A 17430-nucleotide genomic window follows, 5' to 3' on the forward strand; every position below is an offset into this window, starting at 1 on the left:
TGTCATTTACAATTGCTGAGCATGCCACTAAAGGCGTGTGTCTGCAATCCTCTGCTAAGAGATTAAATTAAGCCATGTAGAAAATGATGTATTTGAAAAGGACAATATTTTTGTGAACATCTTTGCTTTTATTGTCTGATTAATTGTTGACTGAATTTCCCCCAAGGCTGTGAAAATGCAACAAATAATGATGCAGTGAAAGAAGTATTGGGAAAAATCATGACTTGTTTTGGCAATGTTCTATACTTGTTATGGTTTAAGAAAATAAAGCAGTGCCTTTTAGGCTCCCGCACAAAAAATACACAATTCTCACATCCACACTATAACTTCCCCCTTGTTTATGGAGATATAATTTGCATACAGTAAGATGTAGAAATTTTAATTACTTAGGTTAATAACTTTTGACACATGGTTAACTTGCACCCCAAACCAGATTCGGAACATTTCTATCACCTCCTAAATTTCCCTCATGCCCCTTCCCATACAGTTCCCTGCCCACGGACAGCCTGTTAGGATTTCTGACACTATGGATTACTTTTCCTATTGTTTGACTTCATATAAATCACAAACAGTATGAACTCTTTGGCATCTGCCCTCTTTCATGTGACCTAATGTCTGTGAGATTCATCCATGATGCTGTGTATAGGAGTAATTTGTTTATATCGTTCGAGTAATTTGTTTATGTTGTATGAATATATCATAATTTATTCTCCCGTTGATGGACACCGTGTTGTTTCCAGTTTTGGGGTTTTATGTAAGACTGCTAGAATTTTCTTATGTAAGTCTCCTTGTGCAGGTACTTTCATTTCTCTTAGACACATACCTAGGAGTAGAATTTCAGAGTCAGAAGGTGTACGCTTAACCCTAAAAAGAAACTACCAAGCAGTTCTCTGAAATTGTACTGCTTAGCCTTTTTAGGAGCAATGTATGAGCGTCGCTCAATTGTCCCACGTTCTCCTAAACATGTGGTATTGTCAGTCTTTTAGATTTTAATCTTTGTAGTTGGCATAGAAAGGTATTTCTTTGTGACTTTAATTTGCATTTTTCCTGACGCCCAGGGCTGTTGAGCACTTTTACGTGTGTTTACTGATCATTTATGTATCTCTTTGTGTGTGTGTGAAGTATCTATTCAAATCTTTGGCCATTATTTTATTGAATTATTTGTCTGTTTTTGTTGATTTTAGGAGTTCCTAATTTATTCCAGATATGACTCTGTTGTCAAATATATGTATGTACTGGAGATTTTTTTTTCCCAGTCTATGGCTTGACTGGTTTTCTTTTCTTTTTTTTTGACGAGCAGAAATTTCGTTAAATTTTAATTTTGTTAAAGTCCAATTTACTTATTTAGGGTTTTTTTGTTGTTAGTGCTTTTTATAACCCGTTAAAGAAATTGTGGCCTATCCCAAGGCTGCAAAAATTGGCTCTTTTTTCTTTTTGTAAATTGTTTCTGGTAATACGTTTTATGTTTGGGTCTATGATCTATTTTGATTTAATTTCATGCATAAAATAATGAAAAGATCGAAGTTTATTTTTTTTCCATATGGGTACCCAGTTTTCCCAGCATCATTTCTTAAAATGTCTAATGTTTCCTCACTGATTTTACTACAGGTCTTTGTTGGAAATCATTTGGTGCTGTATATGGGGATTTATTTCTGAGCTCTATTCTGTTGCATTGATCTGTGTATCTATTCTTAGGCCAATACCAGACTGATTATTGTGGCTTTTTAATAAGTCTTGAAATTAGGTCATATAAGTGCTCCAATTTTGTTCTTCTTTGTCAAATTTGATTTGGCCATTCTACATCTGTTATATTTACTTATTAATTTTAGAATCAGTTTGTCAGTTTCTTCAAAAAATAATGCTGCTATTTTGATTTCTACCATTTGTTTTAATATGGAGAAGAGCTTTGAAATACTTTGAAAAATTTATTTCACTTTTTCAACAAAGTTTATCAAGCATCTATTCTCTTCTGGGGACTAGTTTAGTGGTGTTTTAACAATAAAAAGAAGAACTCCATCTTCACAGTGGAGGAAGACAAATCGTAAGTGAGTTAATATACACTTAAGTACCAGGGACAAAAACAGACAGGCAAAGTAATAGTGATTGGTAGATGTGGAAAGACAGGTTGTTTTAAATAGGGATGTCATGGAAAGCCACCATAACTGCATGAGATTTGAGTAGAAACCTGAATACCTTAAAAGTGTGAGCCTTGCAAATATCTGGAGGCACAACATTGATGGCAGAGGGAACAGCAAGTCCAAATATGTGGAGATGGGAGCAGGCCCGCCAGACTTAAAGGGCAAGCAAGGAAGCCTGTGTGGCTGGAGTACAGTGAAGCAGGGGGAGGGAGTAGGATATGAGGATGCTATGGTCCATGGGACAGACTTGAGTGATGTGAGTTTTGAGCCAAGGGGTGACGTAATATTTGCAAATGATACAGCTGGCTGCTGTGTATGAATCGACTGCTGAGAGCCAAGAACGGAAGCGGGGAGATTGATAAAAGATGATGGTGATTCTTTTCCTTGATTTTTAATTCTTTGTTTATTGGCATTTAATCAGGTTGGTATTTTGATGTCATGTTCTAAGTGTGTGGTTTGACAAGAACTAGACCTTCCCTTACGTAATTCTGTATGAAAAATGAAACAGTCAGTGGGGTTCTAATTTGTGGGATTTGTTCATATTGATGCAACCCATGTCTAATTCCATACCGTTTCATACCTTAGGCAGTGCTGCTTTTCAATTACGTTTCTTGTCTTTGAGCAATCCAATTAGAATGCCTTAAAACTTGACCACTCAGTGATTCTCTGTGTGTGGTTTCTTCTATATGTTAAATGATTCTTCCATATGTTACCTGATTCTGGCCTCCTTTGAAACGCTCTCCGAAGTATTCATATATACATTCAGATCTTTTCCTTTGGTAGTACGTAGTTTTGAAACAAAATGGTAGTCAGTCAGTTGATGTAGACCGTATCTTCTATATTTTTAATAAGGGTTACCTTCAGATTCTGGCACTGTTCTTCTCATCCTTATTAGTGTTATTTCTTCTAGAAAACCTGTCTTTGAATTAGGAATAATAGAAAACCTTTTGCAGATACTAGATTATTTGTGGGGTGGCAGTGAAACATTATCAAGCATGGTAAATTTGAGAGTGGAATTTTAGATTGAATTGTAATAATGAATTCATCCTTCAATTTACTTATTTTAGTGACAGTTCATTAGTATGTTCTTGTGCTTTTAAGAAGTTCTAATTAAGAGAGTGTCATGATAATAGTGGGATCATAATTATATGCATTTAATTATATTAAAGTAAAATATTTAGCTTTGTATGAATATTGTTAAGAAGTTCAAAATAAAAAAAATAATTAACATCCAAACTTGAAGAGAACATTTCCTTCACTATATAATATTTGTAAACTTAGTTATTTCCAGCACCTCTCACACCAATTTTTCTGGTTTCATTTGAACGTATTGCTCTTCCACTTGATGTACGGAGCACAGGAACAGGGAAATGCTTCAGGATTTCATCAACAAAATAGGCAGTGGTATCACCAAACACCTTTGAAGCGAAAAGATCCCCAGCTACCATAGTAAGGGACCAGGCTCCAAGCTAGCTCCTGCAGCCCACCTCTCTGTAGTGGCAAAACCAAGTGGCCCAGAGTGAGGTCCTGGACAGGAACCTCTTACTGCACCTGCAAGTGGTCAGACCAGTCAGCTTTGGCCTGGGTCAATGTGACCCCTTTAGCCCTCTTGGCCACACTGGCTGACTTTCTTTTTTAAGATTTATTTGTTTATTCTAGAGAGAGAGAGAGCACATGCAAGTGGGGGAAGGGGCAGAGGGTGAGAGGGAGAGAGAGAGAGAGAGAGAGAGAGAGAAGCCAGCTCCCTGTTGAGTGTGGATCTTGATGCGGGGCTGGATTCCAGGACCCTGAGATATGACCTGTGCCGAAGTCAAGAGTCAAATGTCTAATCAACTGAGGTTGCCCCTGGCTGATTTTTTTTAATACTTTGAAATGTAGGGACTAAATTTATGTACAATAATATACAGTCAACGATCTGTCTCCTATTTGGATTTTCTTTGTGCTCTCATCCATGAAAAGCATAGAATGTGGTTTGCCATTAAAAAGAGATCACCTCAGCCAGGTGAATTGTTGTCAAGCACTGGGTAGCCCTAAATTTATGTATCTAAGATCACAGTTATTAACTAAACAAATAGAAGAAACTAGGCAAAGACACAGCTCAAATAGAATGACTATTTCAGAACAAAAGAAATAGTGCATTCTTTATGGTTCTAAAGTGAGGCATCTACAGGATATAGTTAGTGTTATGCTTTATGTTTATTTCTTGCTTTTTTTTCCCTCTCTCTCCTTATAAAACATTCTGGGCAATTTAAAAAATTGCCCTAGTTTTAATAAAATAGACTCTCTTAATTCTTTCCCTACTGTTGCAGTTAATTTAGGCAATGTCGGTCTGTTACTGTTAGAATTGCTATTCAACTGAAAATGTATTATAATCTGCTGCACACATAAAAAATTACATTATATGAGCAAAACCGAGCTAAACGTAATTGTGCCTATAACAGCACTGTGACAGGAAGTGTCTCCTGTAATGGTGATGATTTCCATATCAGTGATAATTTTATTGTCTGATTTGCATTGTCTTCTTCTTGCTGCCATATTGATGCACAGAATGTGTCCATCCGTTCCTAGGAGATATATAGATGCCAAAAAAATCTAGTTAACTCCCTCTCCTATTCCTAGAAAAATCTTAAGTAATTAGAAAGTAAAAGATGACAGCAGCCAAATGAATCCCCCAAGGCTGCAGCCCCCCCCCCAACTCCCTTTAATAGGTTTATGTATTTGCTGGAGGCAACTTTTGAAAATACCTTAATGGCCTCAACCCTCAGGCTAAAAACATTTAACCATCTCTGCCTTTGGCCACTGCCTACTGGGTTACAGAGGCATATTGTCTTTGCTAGGCCAGCTATCTCTAATAGAGATGAGTGGAGTTTCACAACTTCTCCTAAGAGCAAAGGGGAAAAAGGAAGGGAGACATTCACTCCTACTTACTGGTATATCACCAAATAGTCTCTTCAACTCTTAGAGAAACATCACAATGTAGGATTCTGGATAAACAGGCAAGATAAAAAAAAAATTACCCAGAAGCTACAAAATGTACTCATCATAGGGGAATTCACCTGCTTTCCTGGCCCTTTTCTCCCTTCGATCTCAATATAGCAACTACTTAGTAAATGGTTGCTATGTACAAAACATTATGCAAAGCGTGGAGGTATGCGAAAGGGACTAAAATAGCCCCCAGTTCTCCAAGGGGAGAGTTGGTAATGAGTTGGGTACTCAAATATTCACAAAGAAAAACTCTGGAAATCACATTCGGGAAAATGTGTCTACAGTGGCATATCATTGATGTCAAGTTCCAGAACTCTGTAGATTTTTTTTGAAGTGAAAACTGCTCCAAGAGATTATAGAAACAGAGGTTTTTAAAAACTAAAACAACTATATATTCTACATTGCTATATCATACCTTCCATGCTTACAGAGCCCGAAAAAGCATCTCTCTCAGAATGTGAATTCCCCTTTATCAGAAATTAAGCAAAGGCCCAATTATTTATGGTTATAATTTTGGTGGCTGCAAATGACTTGATTTGCAGCCCAACTGGTTCTTGGGTATTGGTTGCAAGTCAAAGCTCCTCAAGTCTGGAATGTCTGTACAGAACTCATAGTTTCTCCTCACCCTCCATTTGTCCAAAGAAAAATGCCTTATCCATGCCTGTTCTAAAAAGAAACAAAGCCTTTGCCACAGTTTTGCTGGTTTTAGAGATAAATGGATTCTGGCATCTAATTTCCTCAGTGTATTAAAGTTTTGTCAACCCAAAAATGATCTCTCTCTTTTTTAAAACATTGATAGCATTGGTACATCTTGAGTGTATTGTCCCTGCAGGGTTGTAAATCCAGTTGTGGTCTATAGAATAGGGTAGTAGATGATTAATTTTGAATAAAAAAAATCACAGGAGGAGAAAACCCTACATTTATTTCTATGTACATTTCTGACTTCAATTGAGGATATTGGAAGAAGAAGGATCTGTGTGTTGGGACAGACATGGAAGGAGCTGAGTGAGTTTGGCAGGAAAGTCTCGAGCCTCAGAAGGAACCTCCTGGATTTGGTATCAGGGCCTGAACCTGGCAGAGCTGAGGCTGGCATTGGAAGCCCCTTATGAGCCGTAAGCACAGGAAAAATTTCAGAGAAGCACACATTCAGCAATGCCAAAGGGTGTCTGGAGCGTTTTCCATTTTGGGTTCTAAGATAGCAGGCTAGATCCAAAAGGCAGGCGTGAACAATGCTGAGTCACGAAAGCAGGAAGACTTTGGATGGAGGACCAGCCATTAAAATGCTCCTTCAGCTTCATGTTAGCTTCAACAGAATGGGAAATACCTCCAAGCATCCCGGTGAAAGCTTGAGGAAAGAGCAATGAAAAAAATTCTCAGGAAACAGAGATACCAAGCAGAAATTGATTGGACGGTTTGCATAGCACAATATGTCTTAGATATTCTTTTCATTTTTTGTCTTGTTTAGTGAACAGAAGCACGTGAAAGCTTTCAGAGGCTGACTTCTAACTCTAGTCACTCATAACGTCTTAGATTTTCTTTACCTTCAACTCTGTCACCGTGGAGTTTCTAGGAACCTGCCCCTGGTGGCTGTGGGTGTCACTTTCATTTTGAAAAAAAGTGTCTGAAAACAAAACGAAACAAAAAACCACGGACCTGTCTCTCTAGCGAGCATTGGTCATCATTGGAACCTCTCTCTTCATCTTTCAGGGGACCTCACCTGGCTGTGTCTGCTACTAAGTTCCGTGAGATTTGAAGAAACTAAGCCCTCCTTACCCACTGTGGTGCTGAGATTTGATAGCAATTTTTTTTTATTATTGAAGTATAGTTGACATACGGTGTTACATTAGTTTCAGGTGTACAACATAGCGATTCCATAATTCCTTACCTTGTGCTTTGTTCACTGTAGGCGTAGCGACCATCTGTCACGATACAACGCTATTACAATACCATTGACTATACTTCTTATGCTGTACCTTTCATCCCTGTGACTTATTCAGAGAGCAAATTATTATTATTATTTATTTTTATTTTATTTTGTTTTGGGGGGAGAGAGAGAATCTTAAGCAGGCTTCACGCCCAGCATAGAGCCTGATGCGGGGCTCAGTCCCAGGACCCTGAGATCATGACCTGAGCTGAAATCAAGTGTTGAATGCTCAACGAACTGAGCCACCCAGGGGCCCCAGAGAGAGCAAATGTTATTAAGATAACTTAACGGAGAGTAATCGCGGCTTCCTTGGTACACAGCTTTTCCTCAGTGCTGCGTTTCCTTCTGGCACTGTACAGACGTCTGTCCCTGAGCATCTTGGCACGTCCATTCTTGCTTGTCCAGTGGTCCAGATATCCTTTCTCAGGAGTCACGGACTGGACGAACTCTACCACAAATGTGTAGATAGAACCATGAATGGTACCTTGGAGCAAAGATGTATAATCACGCAGCCAGCATGTCAGTATGTGTTGGAACAAGCTTTGGGTCCTGCTCCAGGAGGCAGGAACAGCTGCTAGAAGCTGACTTTCTCTTCCAGGACACCTTCGAGAAGGCGAGCTTGAGTAGCAGCAGCAGTGGGGGCACCAGCCTGAAAAGCGAACTTTCTGAAAGCACAGACCTGCCCCCTGAGGGCTTCCAGGCCTCGTGCGGGAAGGATGAAGACAGGGCCTGTGATGAAATCCTGTCGGAGGAGAACTTCCACTTGGAAACGATTGAGAAAGGTATTTCTAGGGAAACGCTGGCAGCGTGCATGCCCTCCTGACTTTTGTCTGTTTCAAGGCTCATTTGCCCTTTATTTTCTTCTTTCACTCTTTTATTTGCGTGCAGATATGTACTCAGAGCTAGATGATGAACTGGACATTTCGGACAACTCCAGCAGCTCCAGTTCAAGTCCTTTAAAAGAATCTACATTCAGTAAGTTTTCTTTACAAGGCCTGTGGGGTTCCGGCCAGTCATAGTTTGAGAATCAGACTTGGGAGTTGAGTAACCGCCATCATATACATAAGGCAGGGGTTTGTTTTCCAGGGGTGGTGCTAATTAGGAAGGTCTGTCTAGCCCTCTGACAGGCCTGGAGGCCAGCCGGTGCTGTGGTTTTCCGTTGTCTCAACTGTCAAATGAATAGCGTCATTATTTCCACCAGCAAACCCATCTTCTAACTGGGGAGCAGAGATAACTAATTTCGAGACACATTAAATAACCACAGGAATAATCGAAGGTGACCTCTTATGAATCTGTTCTGTAGGGGTTAGAGACCTGGCGAAGAAATTAGTACTGGGTAGACTGTTTTGTACAAATTTATTTCCATTATGTAAGAGATACATTATACTTCAAACACGAAAGTAAAATAAATATTTTAATTGTTTAGTACTATGAAAAAATAGGATATATAAATTCAGTCCATATGTTAATTCTGACTCTTAATTTGAAACAGGAAAGTAAATATACTGGGGTAGGGGGTATGGAAAAGAAAAGATACATTTGGATAAAATGTAAAGATTATAAGGAAAGATAGGATTCAATTCATTTAACAAATCTGCAACTGAAAGAAAAGAGAAATTAATATAGAATATGGAGAGGAAAGAATAATTCTCCTGAAAGAGTAAGCTGAAGGCATGTTAATTAGGAAAGGTAGACATACTCTACAATAAATTTAGTGTAAATAATTTCCTCTCATTAATGACTGTATTACAAAAATCTCAAAAAAGGAGGTTTAAAATAGTCTCCTAAGGATCTAAGTAAATCCCTAAGGAGGTAGCTTCGTTTTTTTTGTTCCTTTCCAAACTTAATTGTCCATAAAATAGTGACTAGATGATCCAGATTTTCTGGAACAATCTCAGTTTCCAATATTGATCTATTTTCCCCACAAATTCCTGCCTGCTAGATAAAATGTCCTGATTTGTGATTGGGAAAACATGAAAGCCATATAGGGAAAATACTCATGCATAGGTAGCAGACTCTCGAAGCAGTTAATTACTGGCTGTTTTGAGATGAACTCAGCTCTGTATGTTCTGGGTAACAATAGTGGGGAGGGTCAGTGGGGAAGTGAGGAAGGAAAAGTTGGACCCTTAAACTTGCATGTGGTAACTTGTAGTTGTCTTGGCAAGGGCTTTAGGATAATTATGACGTAGACATAGACATTTTATTGTACTTTATTAGCTATTAATAACAGAGTTTCCTTCTTTAGTTTTCTTTGGAAAAAGGACCTTATATAATCCTGTCGAGTAAACAGTAATTTGAAACATTATATTTTAACTGATACTTTTATAAATGAAGGCCGTCTTTAGAGTATGTAAAATTGCTCACGTAATAGAATGCAGATTTTTTAAAATAAATAAATAAATGATTTGCGCAGGGAACATGTAAAGATATTTTTATGTTCTTGTTTCAGGCATTTTAAAGAGAAGTTTTAGCGCCTCAGGAGGAGACAGACAATCCCAAGCAAGGTGTGTACACATTGAGCTCCCAGAACCCTGCAGAGCTCTTATTGGTGGCTAAACTAAAACCTGGTAGCCGGAAGTCACCATGGACCGGAAGCCACCCTCCCCGCACTGATTACACTTTACCAAGCAGCATACTGGAAAGAGTACTAAGCTTGGACCTGGGTTTAATCTAGCTTTGTGATCTTTAGCTAAGCCATTAGCCTGTCGGAGCTCAGCCGTGGACCAGAGAAGGAGGTAGTTATGCTTTATGAGGTCATCTGGAGCCCTGGCTCCTTATATCTTGTTTTTCCACATCCCCAGGGTATAGGGCTCATCCTGATGGCAAATGTGGCAAACGTGGACCCCATCACCTCCACATCCCGGCCAGCAGGAAGTGGAAAGGGCAAGTGGAGACATGCTCCTTCCTTTTAAGGACGTGACTCAGGCCTTGTGCTCATCCCTTCTGCTCACATACCATTGGCCAGAACTTAATCGTATGAACACATCTAGCTGCAAGGCAGGATGAATATGTTTGGGGGATTTTGTTTTAAAAGGAAAAAGAAACTTCTTTTGGGACAACCGGCAATTTCTGCAACAGTTACCTCTTGGACTAAAGACTAAAATGAAACTATGAGGTCTGGCCTTTTGCAAGTCCCTGGTGACCTTCGTGAGGGCAGTTTCCGTGGCATTGGGTGAGGTCGACAGGACTGGAAGCCCTATTGTGGTGCTTTTAGAAGTTACAGAAGCAGGGATGGGAAAGAAGCTTCCAGTGAGCTGGGCAGTTAACTGGCAGGGGACGTTTGATGGAAAAGGGCCTCCTGGGAATCAGGATGACTTCGGGGTGACTGGGACTAAGGAGAGGCAGCAGGTGGAGAGGAGAGAGAAGGAGGGAAAGGAATTGCTGGTACACAGGCACAGAGTGGCTCGAGCCCAGAGAGCGGGTCTGGGAAAGGTGAAGGGACAGTCCTTTCTCCGTGTCTGAAGAAAGAGAGGCAAAGATAAAAATAAGCTAGAAAAGCAGAGAAGAGGAATAGAAAAGATCGTACTTGGCGGTTTCTGGTTATTAGATGATGTTCACTGCTGTAGGGATGGTCTAGATTTGAGGACGGTGGTCAACAAGGAAGAACCGATATAAAGATGGGCAGACACCTGAGCGGAGACCGGCAGAAGGACTTCCAAACAGCTCTTCACCAAACAGGTGAAGGCGCCAGTTGAGGCTGGGAGACACACAAGTGCGTGGCTGTGGAGTTGTGGGTGACCCTGGCCGGGGAAGTGGCTGCCTGCCACATGACAGAAGGCTAAGGCTGGGGTGTGCTTTAGCTGTTGGGCTTCCAGGATGCTGGCAAAAGAACCCAACTCTGGTTGACTTGTGCAACAGGGAGGTTCATGTGAAGGTTTTGGGGGCTCACATAATGAACCCAGAGAATCAAACATAAGACAAAATAAGAGCCAGGTGAGCCCCTGCAGTCCGTGGAAGAGGTGCTGTTGGCAGGCTCAGAAAGGCCCTGATGCTGGGAGGAAGGAGCTCCCAATTTGTCCGTCCATGTGTCACCTTTCTCAGGATCCAGTGTCCTGCATGAGAGTCAGGTGGGCCTGAGTTGAATTAGGACATACTCACTGCTGCAGGGAGGGCTGAGCTCCTGCATCGACACCCCTCCACATCCATCAGGGCTCTTTGCTGGAGGGAGCAGGTTCTAGGTGCTGGGCAGCCAGGGTGGAACTCTTGGCCACTTCTAGCTCAGGGGTGCTGCTGGGAAGATGAATTTCAGAGCGAAGAAACTGCCTAGCCAAATCCTGAGGGGTTCAGTTAAGTGGCAAAGGAGGGTTCCTGTAGAAAATCACTTTTGTTTAGTCAAAGACACGATATCACTGATTACTGATTTTTTTCCCATGTAAGGCTCAGGAAGGGTTAGTGTGAAACTTCTCAATTTCCTAACTCATTTCTAGTGTTGCTAGTAACAAAAACCCAAGGAATACCAATCTGAGTGTATAAAATACCAGAAGGTCACTGAGGGAAGCCGACACATTTTTTAGTGGGCCAATGTGCAGAGAAGTGGTGGTTGAAAGTCATGGAGAGAGCAGGGGAAAGAGAACCAGTCCCAAACCCCAAGGAGAATGGAGAACCAGAATGGGGGTTCTGGAGGACTTGGGACTTGAATGACAAGATCCCCCAAGGAATTTCCCGGGCTTGCAGGTCCCTCCCATTGCCTACTTTCTGGCTTCTTGTCCTTAAGTCACCACCTCTGCTCCCATTTTCCACGGACAAGGAAGCCATACACAGGAACCTGGAGCCACTGGAGCTCTTGCTCCTTCAGCCCAGCAGGTGAGGAGACAGGGCTGGGAGACATGGCTATGGAGCTGGGGTCTGAACGCTTGGTACCACAGAGTAAGTTTGCCCTCCTCAACTCTGGCATCAGAACTTCTATCTTAACCACATCGAGAGATCAGTAGATTTTTGTGAGCTGATCTGGACATCTATCCAACTTCTTGGAAGAATGTTCACGTAGGAAAATGTTCCACATGTCCTGCAAAATACTTAGCAAGCGCCCTCTGGAATCTAGCTATCCGCAATTTTGTGATTCTATTTTTAAGAACATCATCAAAAGCTTTTTTTCCATTACTGGGTACTTTATTCAGTGATACAAAGTTGCTTAAACGCATAGAAGAAATGGATAAAGAAAGAGGGGTAATCAGAAGGGGGAGTGAAGCATGGGAGACTATGGACTCTGAGAAACAAACTGAGGGCTTCAGAGGGGAGGTGGGTGGGGGAATGGGATAGACCGGTGATGGGTAGTAAGGAGGGCACATATTGCATGGGGCACTAGATGTTATACGCAACTAATAAATCATCAGACCTTGCATCAGAAACCAGGGATGTACTGTATGGTGACTAACATAATGTAATAAAAAAACATTAAAAAAAAAACCTAAAAAAAAAAAAGAAGAAGAAATGCAAAACAAGTATTTTAGTGCAAAAATACATTATGACATATGGGTTTTACTCTCCAGTTAAAAGAATTTTATATTAAAATGGGAATTTCCAATCAGATGAATTTAAGCATCTCAAAATTGTTAAAGATTCTAGTCTTTTTTTTTTTTTTTCTGAAAGGACTCATGGAAAGTTGTCTTATTTGCAAGAATTCAGCTGAAGTCCAACCCTTCAAAAACAAAAGAAACATATGTACTGCATATTTTAGAGTTTGAAAGGGCTTTTAAAAGCTAGTCATTATCTAAACATTTTATAGTGAATTGGGTAAACTGGAATCAACAGAAAGGAGAAGTTCAATCTGCAGCTCACTGAAAAAGGGGATATTACAGAATGTGATACATTAACCACTTTAACTTGTGGCTAATGACCAAGTCAACATGTGGAAAATGGGAAATGACCCAAATGTTGAGGCTGATGGATCAGAAGGTGCATAGGTAAATAGGACTGGAGCTAAAATCATACTTGAAAGCTGTGCTGTGCGTGGTACAGTGTGACATGCCATCAGGGACCACAGGTTGGTTTAAGACGAGCTCTCTTTCCTCAAGGAACTCAGAGTGTAACAGGGAGACAAGGGCAGACTTCCGAAGAGAAGAAATGACAAAAGACAGCCTATGATTCATGCCAAATGAGAGGAGAGAAGATTAATGACTTTTGACTTCCTTCCAAGTAATCCCCAGAGCTTCTCTAAATTAAAAGGAGACAACTCTAAAATGTATTTCTAATTCTTTAAATTAAAAGACATTAAATAAAGCTAAAGTTATTTGCAATCTAACTTGTTTAGGATTTTTCTGGGTTTCTTGGTTTACCAGTATGAAATATGAAGCCGTCCTGCAGAATATTTAGAAGCTAAATGAGGAGTTAGAATTTAAAAGAAGATAGCCAAGCTGCACACTAGAAGATATTTAGAAGCGAAATGAGAAGTTAGGATCTAAAAGAAAATAACAAAGCGACATAATAGAAAATATTTAGAAGCTAAATAAGTTAGAATCTAAAACAAGACAGCAAAGCTATAAAATAGAATAAAAATAAATAGAAAATCAAGCCGGTAGAGATTTTTGGCTCTTCTATGCCATGTATGAAATGGTAGACAGTGACAAAGAGACCCAGAGCAGCTCTCCTTCTTGGGGAGCTTTATTGGCTCTTTACACAAGAGAATTGGCCTCATTGAGAAAAACCCACAGGTAAGTGCATGCTTGACCTGAGCATATCTACTAGAGCTTAGAATTCAAACTTGGTCCTGGCTAACTAGTTCAGAGAGAAAACTTAAGCATAAATTCTGAGCTTTTGTCAACCCAGATATCAGGGGCCAGATTTAAGCCTATTATCTGCTGAAGAACCAAGGTACCTCCCTAATAACTCAGCATAGGCTTGCAAATGGAACTAGGCAAATGAAGCTAGGAAGGGCAGCTTCTGCCCTCCTTCGAGAAATACTGGTATCAAGGCTGGTGAGAGGAAACATCACATTAGAACCACTGGTGATCCAGCTCATCACCAGATGATGAAATGCTTTTCAGGACTGTAATTAATTGAAAGACCAAGAGAGAACTAGTTCTCAACTCTCAGAAGTATATGTTCCGTCTATGAATTACTTAGCAGAAATGACATGAACTCAGCAAATAATTCTCTTGGGCTCCTTTCCTTGCCAAACTCCTCCTCAGATCTCAGGCCTCCATCCTCGAATCACCAAAAAGCCAAACTCAGAGCAGAGGTGCCAGATCAGTAGAGAGAACCCTATTCTTCAGCTCTGGAACTGTAGCCATTTACGAAGCAGAGGTGAATCTCCAAATCTCCATTCCCGAGATGTCTCCAGACATGAAATCTCCCTCAGGAGGATGCCATGCATGTAGCAGCCATCGACAGCTGTCCTGGCCCCCCTGAAAGTCTGGAGATGTCAGTATAGCAGTTTTTACATTTACAGCAGGAGACCATGGGGAGCTTCTAGTCGACCTACATTTCCTAACGATAAACAGGTCATTCATACTATATGTATATTCACTTAGTATAATTTGCTTTAAGGCTCTGGCTTACTAGAATGGACGTGTGGTTTTACATCTTCATTCTTTGCATGTTATTAGAGAGTCATTAGCAGGAGTGTCACCTGCGATACTCTTCCAGATGTTTATCAATCCGAATGTCACCCAGTACCTGCTTTAGTTGCAATAGACTCATTCTACTACGGGCTAACCAGTTAGCTCTCCTGAAGATGTAGAACCATGAGATAATTAGAACTAACAATTAGTTCCAGCTAGTAAATAACGAAAGGCAGACAAAAATGAACTTAATGGTGTATCTTTATATATATCGCTTTTAACGAATGCACACAGGTCATGTGATGGTCTATTTGAACAACTTTTCTTAAATGAGAATGTGAGAAGTTTGTTTTAACAGCTTCAAAGAGGTATAATTCACACAAAATAAACTGCACATATTGAAAATGTATAATTTGATAAGTTTTGAATATGTATGTTCCTGTGAAATAACAATTAAGATGGTGACCATATCCTCCTACAAGGGTTCTCATGTCCGTTTTTACCTTTGCGCTCCTCACTCCCCACCCCAGGCAATCATTCATTTGCTTGTTGCGCTCTAGTTAGCATTTGAGAATTTCATCTACATGGAATTACATAATACATTCTCTTATTTGTCTAGTTTCTTTTAGGCAGCATGATTATTTGGAGGTCTGTCCACGTTTTTTCATAGTGTATCAATAGTTCATTCCTTTTTACTGTGAAGTAGTGGTCCGCTGTATGGATTGATCATGGTTTGTTTTCTATTCATCTGTTAATGGACATTTGAGTTCCAGTACTTGGCTATTACAGATAAATCTGTGATGAACATTTGTGTCTTTGTATGGATACATACTTCTAAAAATCTTGGGTTAGGGCCCTTGGGTGGCTCAGTGGGTTGAGCATCCAACTCTTGATTTCAGCTCAGGCCATGATCTCAGGGTCCTGAGAAAGAGCCCCGAGTCTGGCTCTGCGCTCAGCATGGAGTCTGCTTGGGATTCTCTCTCTCCCTCTCCCTCTCCCCCTCCCGCTCATGTTCTCTCTCTCTCTCAAATAAATATATACATCTTTTTAAAAATCAATAAAAAAAATTAAAATCTTGGATAAATACCTAGAAGTGAAATGACTGGAACATATGGTAGGTGTGTGCTTAACTTTTTAAAAAACTGCCAAACTGTTTTCCAGAGTGGCTGTACCATTTTTACATTGCCAGTCTTAGAGCTTTGAACTCTACACATACATTGAGAAAGTCTGAAGCGCATGATAGTGTTTGTGGAAAGCATCTTTTATTTTGATGTATACATCTCTGAAATCGTAAGGAGTAAGAGAGAAAGTGCAATTCATTTTTCATAGCCATCTGTCACAAGATATTATCTTTTTTGAAATAATCATGTTAAATAAATATCCTTATTGTTACTGTTTATTTGATGTTTTGTGAACGTTGATGGACTTAGTCAAGAGCTGGATTAGTTAATGTCTGTGTCAAGGAAAAAAACCTAAAAATCAATAATTAGGACTTCCTTTGAAATTTCTAACTTTAATCATTTCAGTGATCTAAATGATCTCTTGCCTCCATTACTGCGTGTTAGGAAAGAATTAAGAATGGGCTTGACTTTTACCAGTTTCTAATCGGGATTCTAAAGTCTCATTACATAGATAGATAGATAGATAGATAGATAGATAGATAGATAGATAGATGATAGATAGATAGATAGATAGATAGATAGATAGATAGATGATAGATAGATAGTTCTAATCCGATGAATTATAACATTTTATTTCAATTTACAAATAAATTACCCTGTATAATGCACACAGGGGCTTCAACCTCTTTAACCATTACATACACTCAGTCCTAGTAAGCTTTGGCCATTGCATTATGCCTTTCTTAAGAACATTCATTCATTCATCCATTCATTCTATTAATATTTATTATTGTGTACTGGCACATACCAGATGATGCCTGGTCCATCTTTGCATTTCCCAAGGTGCAGTGTATTGCACACGTGCCAGGCCACAAATGATACTTGTTAATTAATAGATGAATGACTGTTATCTTAGTAAATTCTATACCTCTCATTGTAATAGGACTAAAATCCCATCTACCGACTTGAACCTACAAGCCTTTGCCATAGCCACAGCTTAAGCCCCCCCCCTTTTTTTTAAAGATTCTGTTGCTCAGGCAACAAGATTTCTCCATGCCTGCTTGCATCCTGTTGCCAAGGCAACAGGGTATAGTTGGCAGGTTGGTTTGAGACATTGGATGTTTGCAGTATTGGAGATGCCTGTGGTTCACAACTTCTTTGATAAATCAGGGTATGCATAATTGTATTCAAGGATGTGACCTGACTCTAGTCTTTGATTCACATCAGAAACGGTCGTGGACATTTGAGATCATCCAGCATCATACATGTGACCAGAAAGACCTTTGTGTAAGCTCGGGACCTATGGCTCTTGCTTCTTGCCTCCTTTTAGCAGAAGTCTTGCTTATTTTGACTTGTGGGTATTCTCTACTCCCCCTTTTCATAATCCATATCTAGTTTTACTTAAATTGAATAAATACTGCTTGATCACTACTTGCCAGAATCAACCTAGCCTATCTGCCAATGTCATAATCAAGCAGTCTTACAGAAACAATGTATTATTAATGAAGACCACTATTCCTTTTCTGTGCTAGTTCTAAACTTTTGTGGCTAATTGCTTGTTTGTTTTTAGCTGTTCTTGGAGTAGGAGTGGAGAGCCACAGGGGCATCGTTCTCCTTTCCTGTAGTGACATCACCTTTGTTAACATTACAGATAGGGGACAGGAGAACTCAACTCTGCATAATGCCATTTTTTCACACATTATGAATGTCACTACCTGAAAGAGACTTCCAAGCAGTAAAGTGCTAGTTAGCTCAGATGGTGT

At 39.9% G+C, this 17430-nt stretch overlaps 1 protein-coding gene across 2 annotated transcripts in view; it reads left to right on the plus strand.

Annotated features, from left to right (window-relative positions):
• NEK10 (NIMA related kinase 10) overlaps positions 1 to 17430 on the plus strand; it is a 219997-nt gene that overhangs the window by 154449 nt on the left and 48118 nt on the right. For both annotated transcript variants that reach the window (XM_045774471.2, XM_087870152.1), the window contains exons 27-29: positions 7646 to 7829; positions 7936 to 8022; positions 9497 to 9551. In XM_045774471.2, coding sequence (XP_045630427.2) covers positions 7646 to 7829; positions 7936 to 8022; positions 9497 to 9551 — 326 coding nt within the window. The remainder of the gene's footprint in view (positions 1 to 7645; positions 7830 to 7935; positions 8023 to 9496; positions 9552 to 17430) is intronic.

This window comes from Ursus americanus, chromosome 20 (assembly GCF_024610735.1).
Source record: "Ursus americanus isolate L20-20 chromosome 20, mUrsAme1.1.p, whole genome shotgun sequence".
Lineage (NCBI taxonomy): Eukaryota > Metazoa > Chordata > Mammalia > Carnivora > Ursidae > Ursus > Ursus americanus.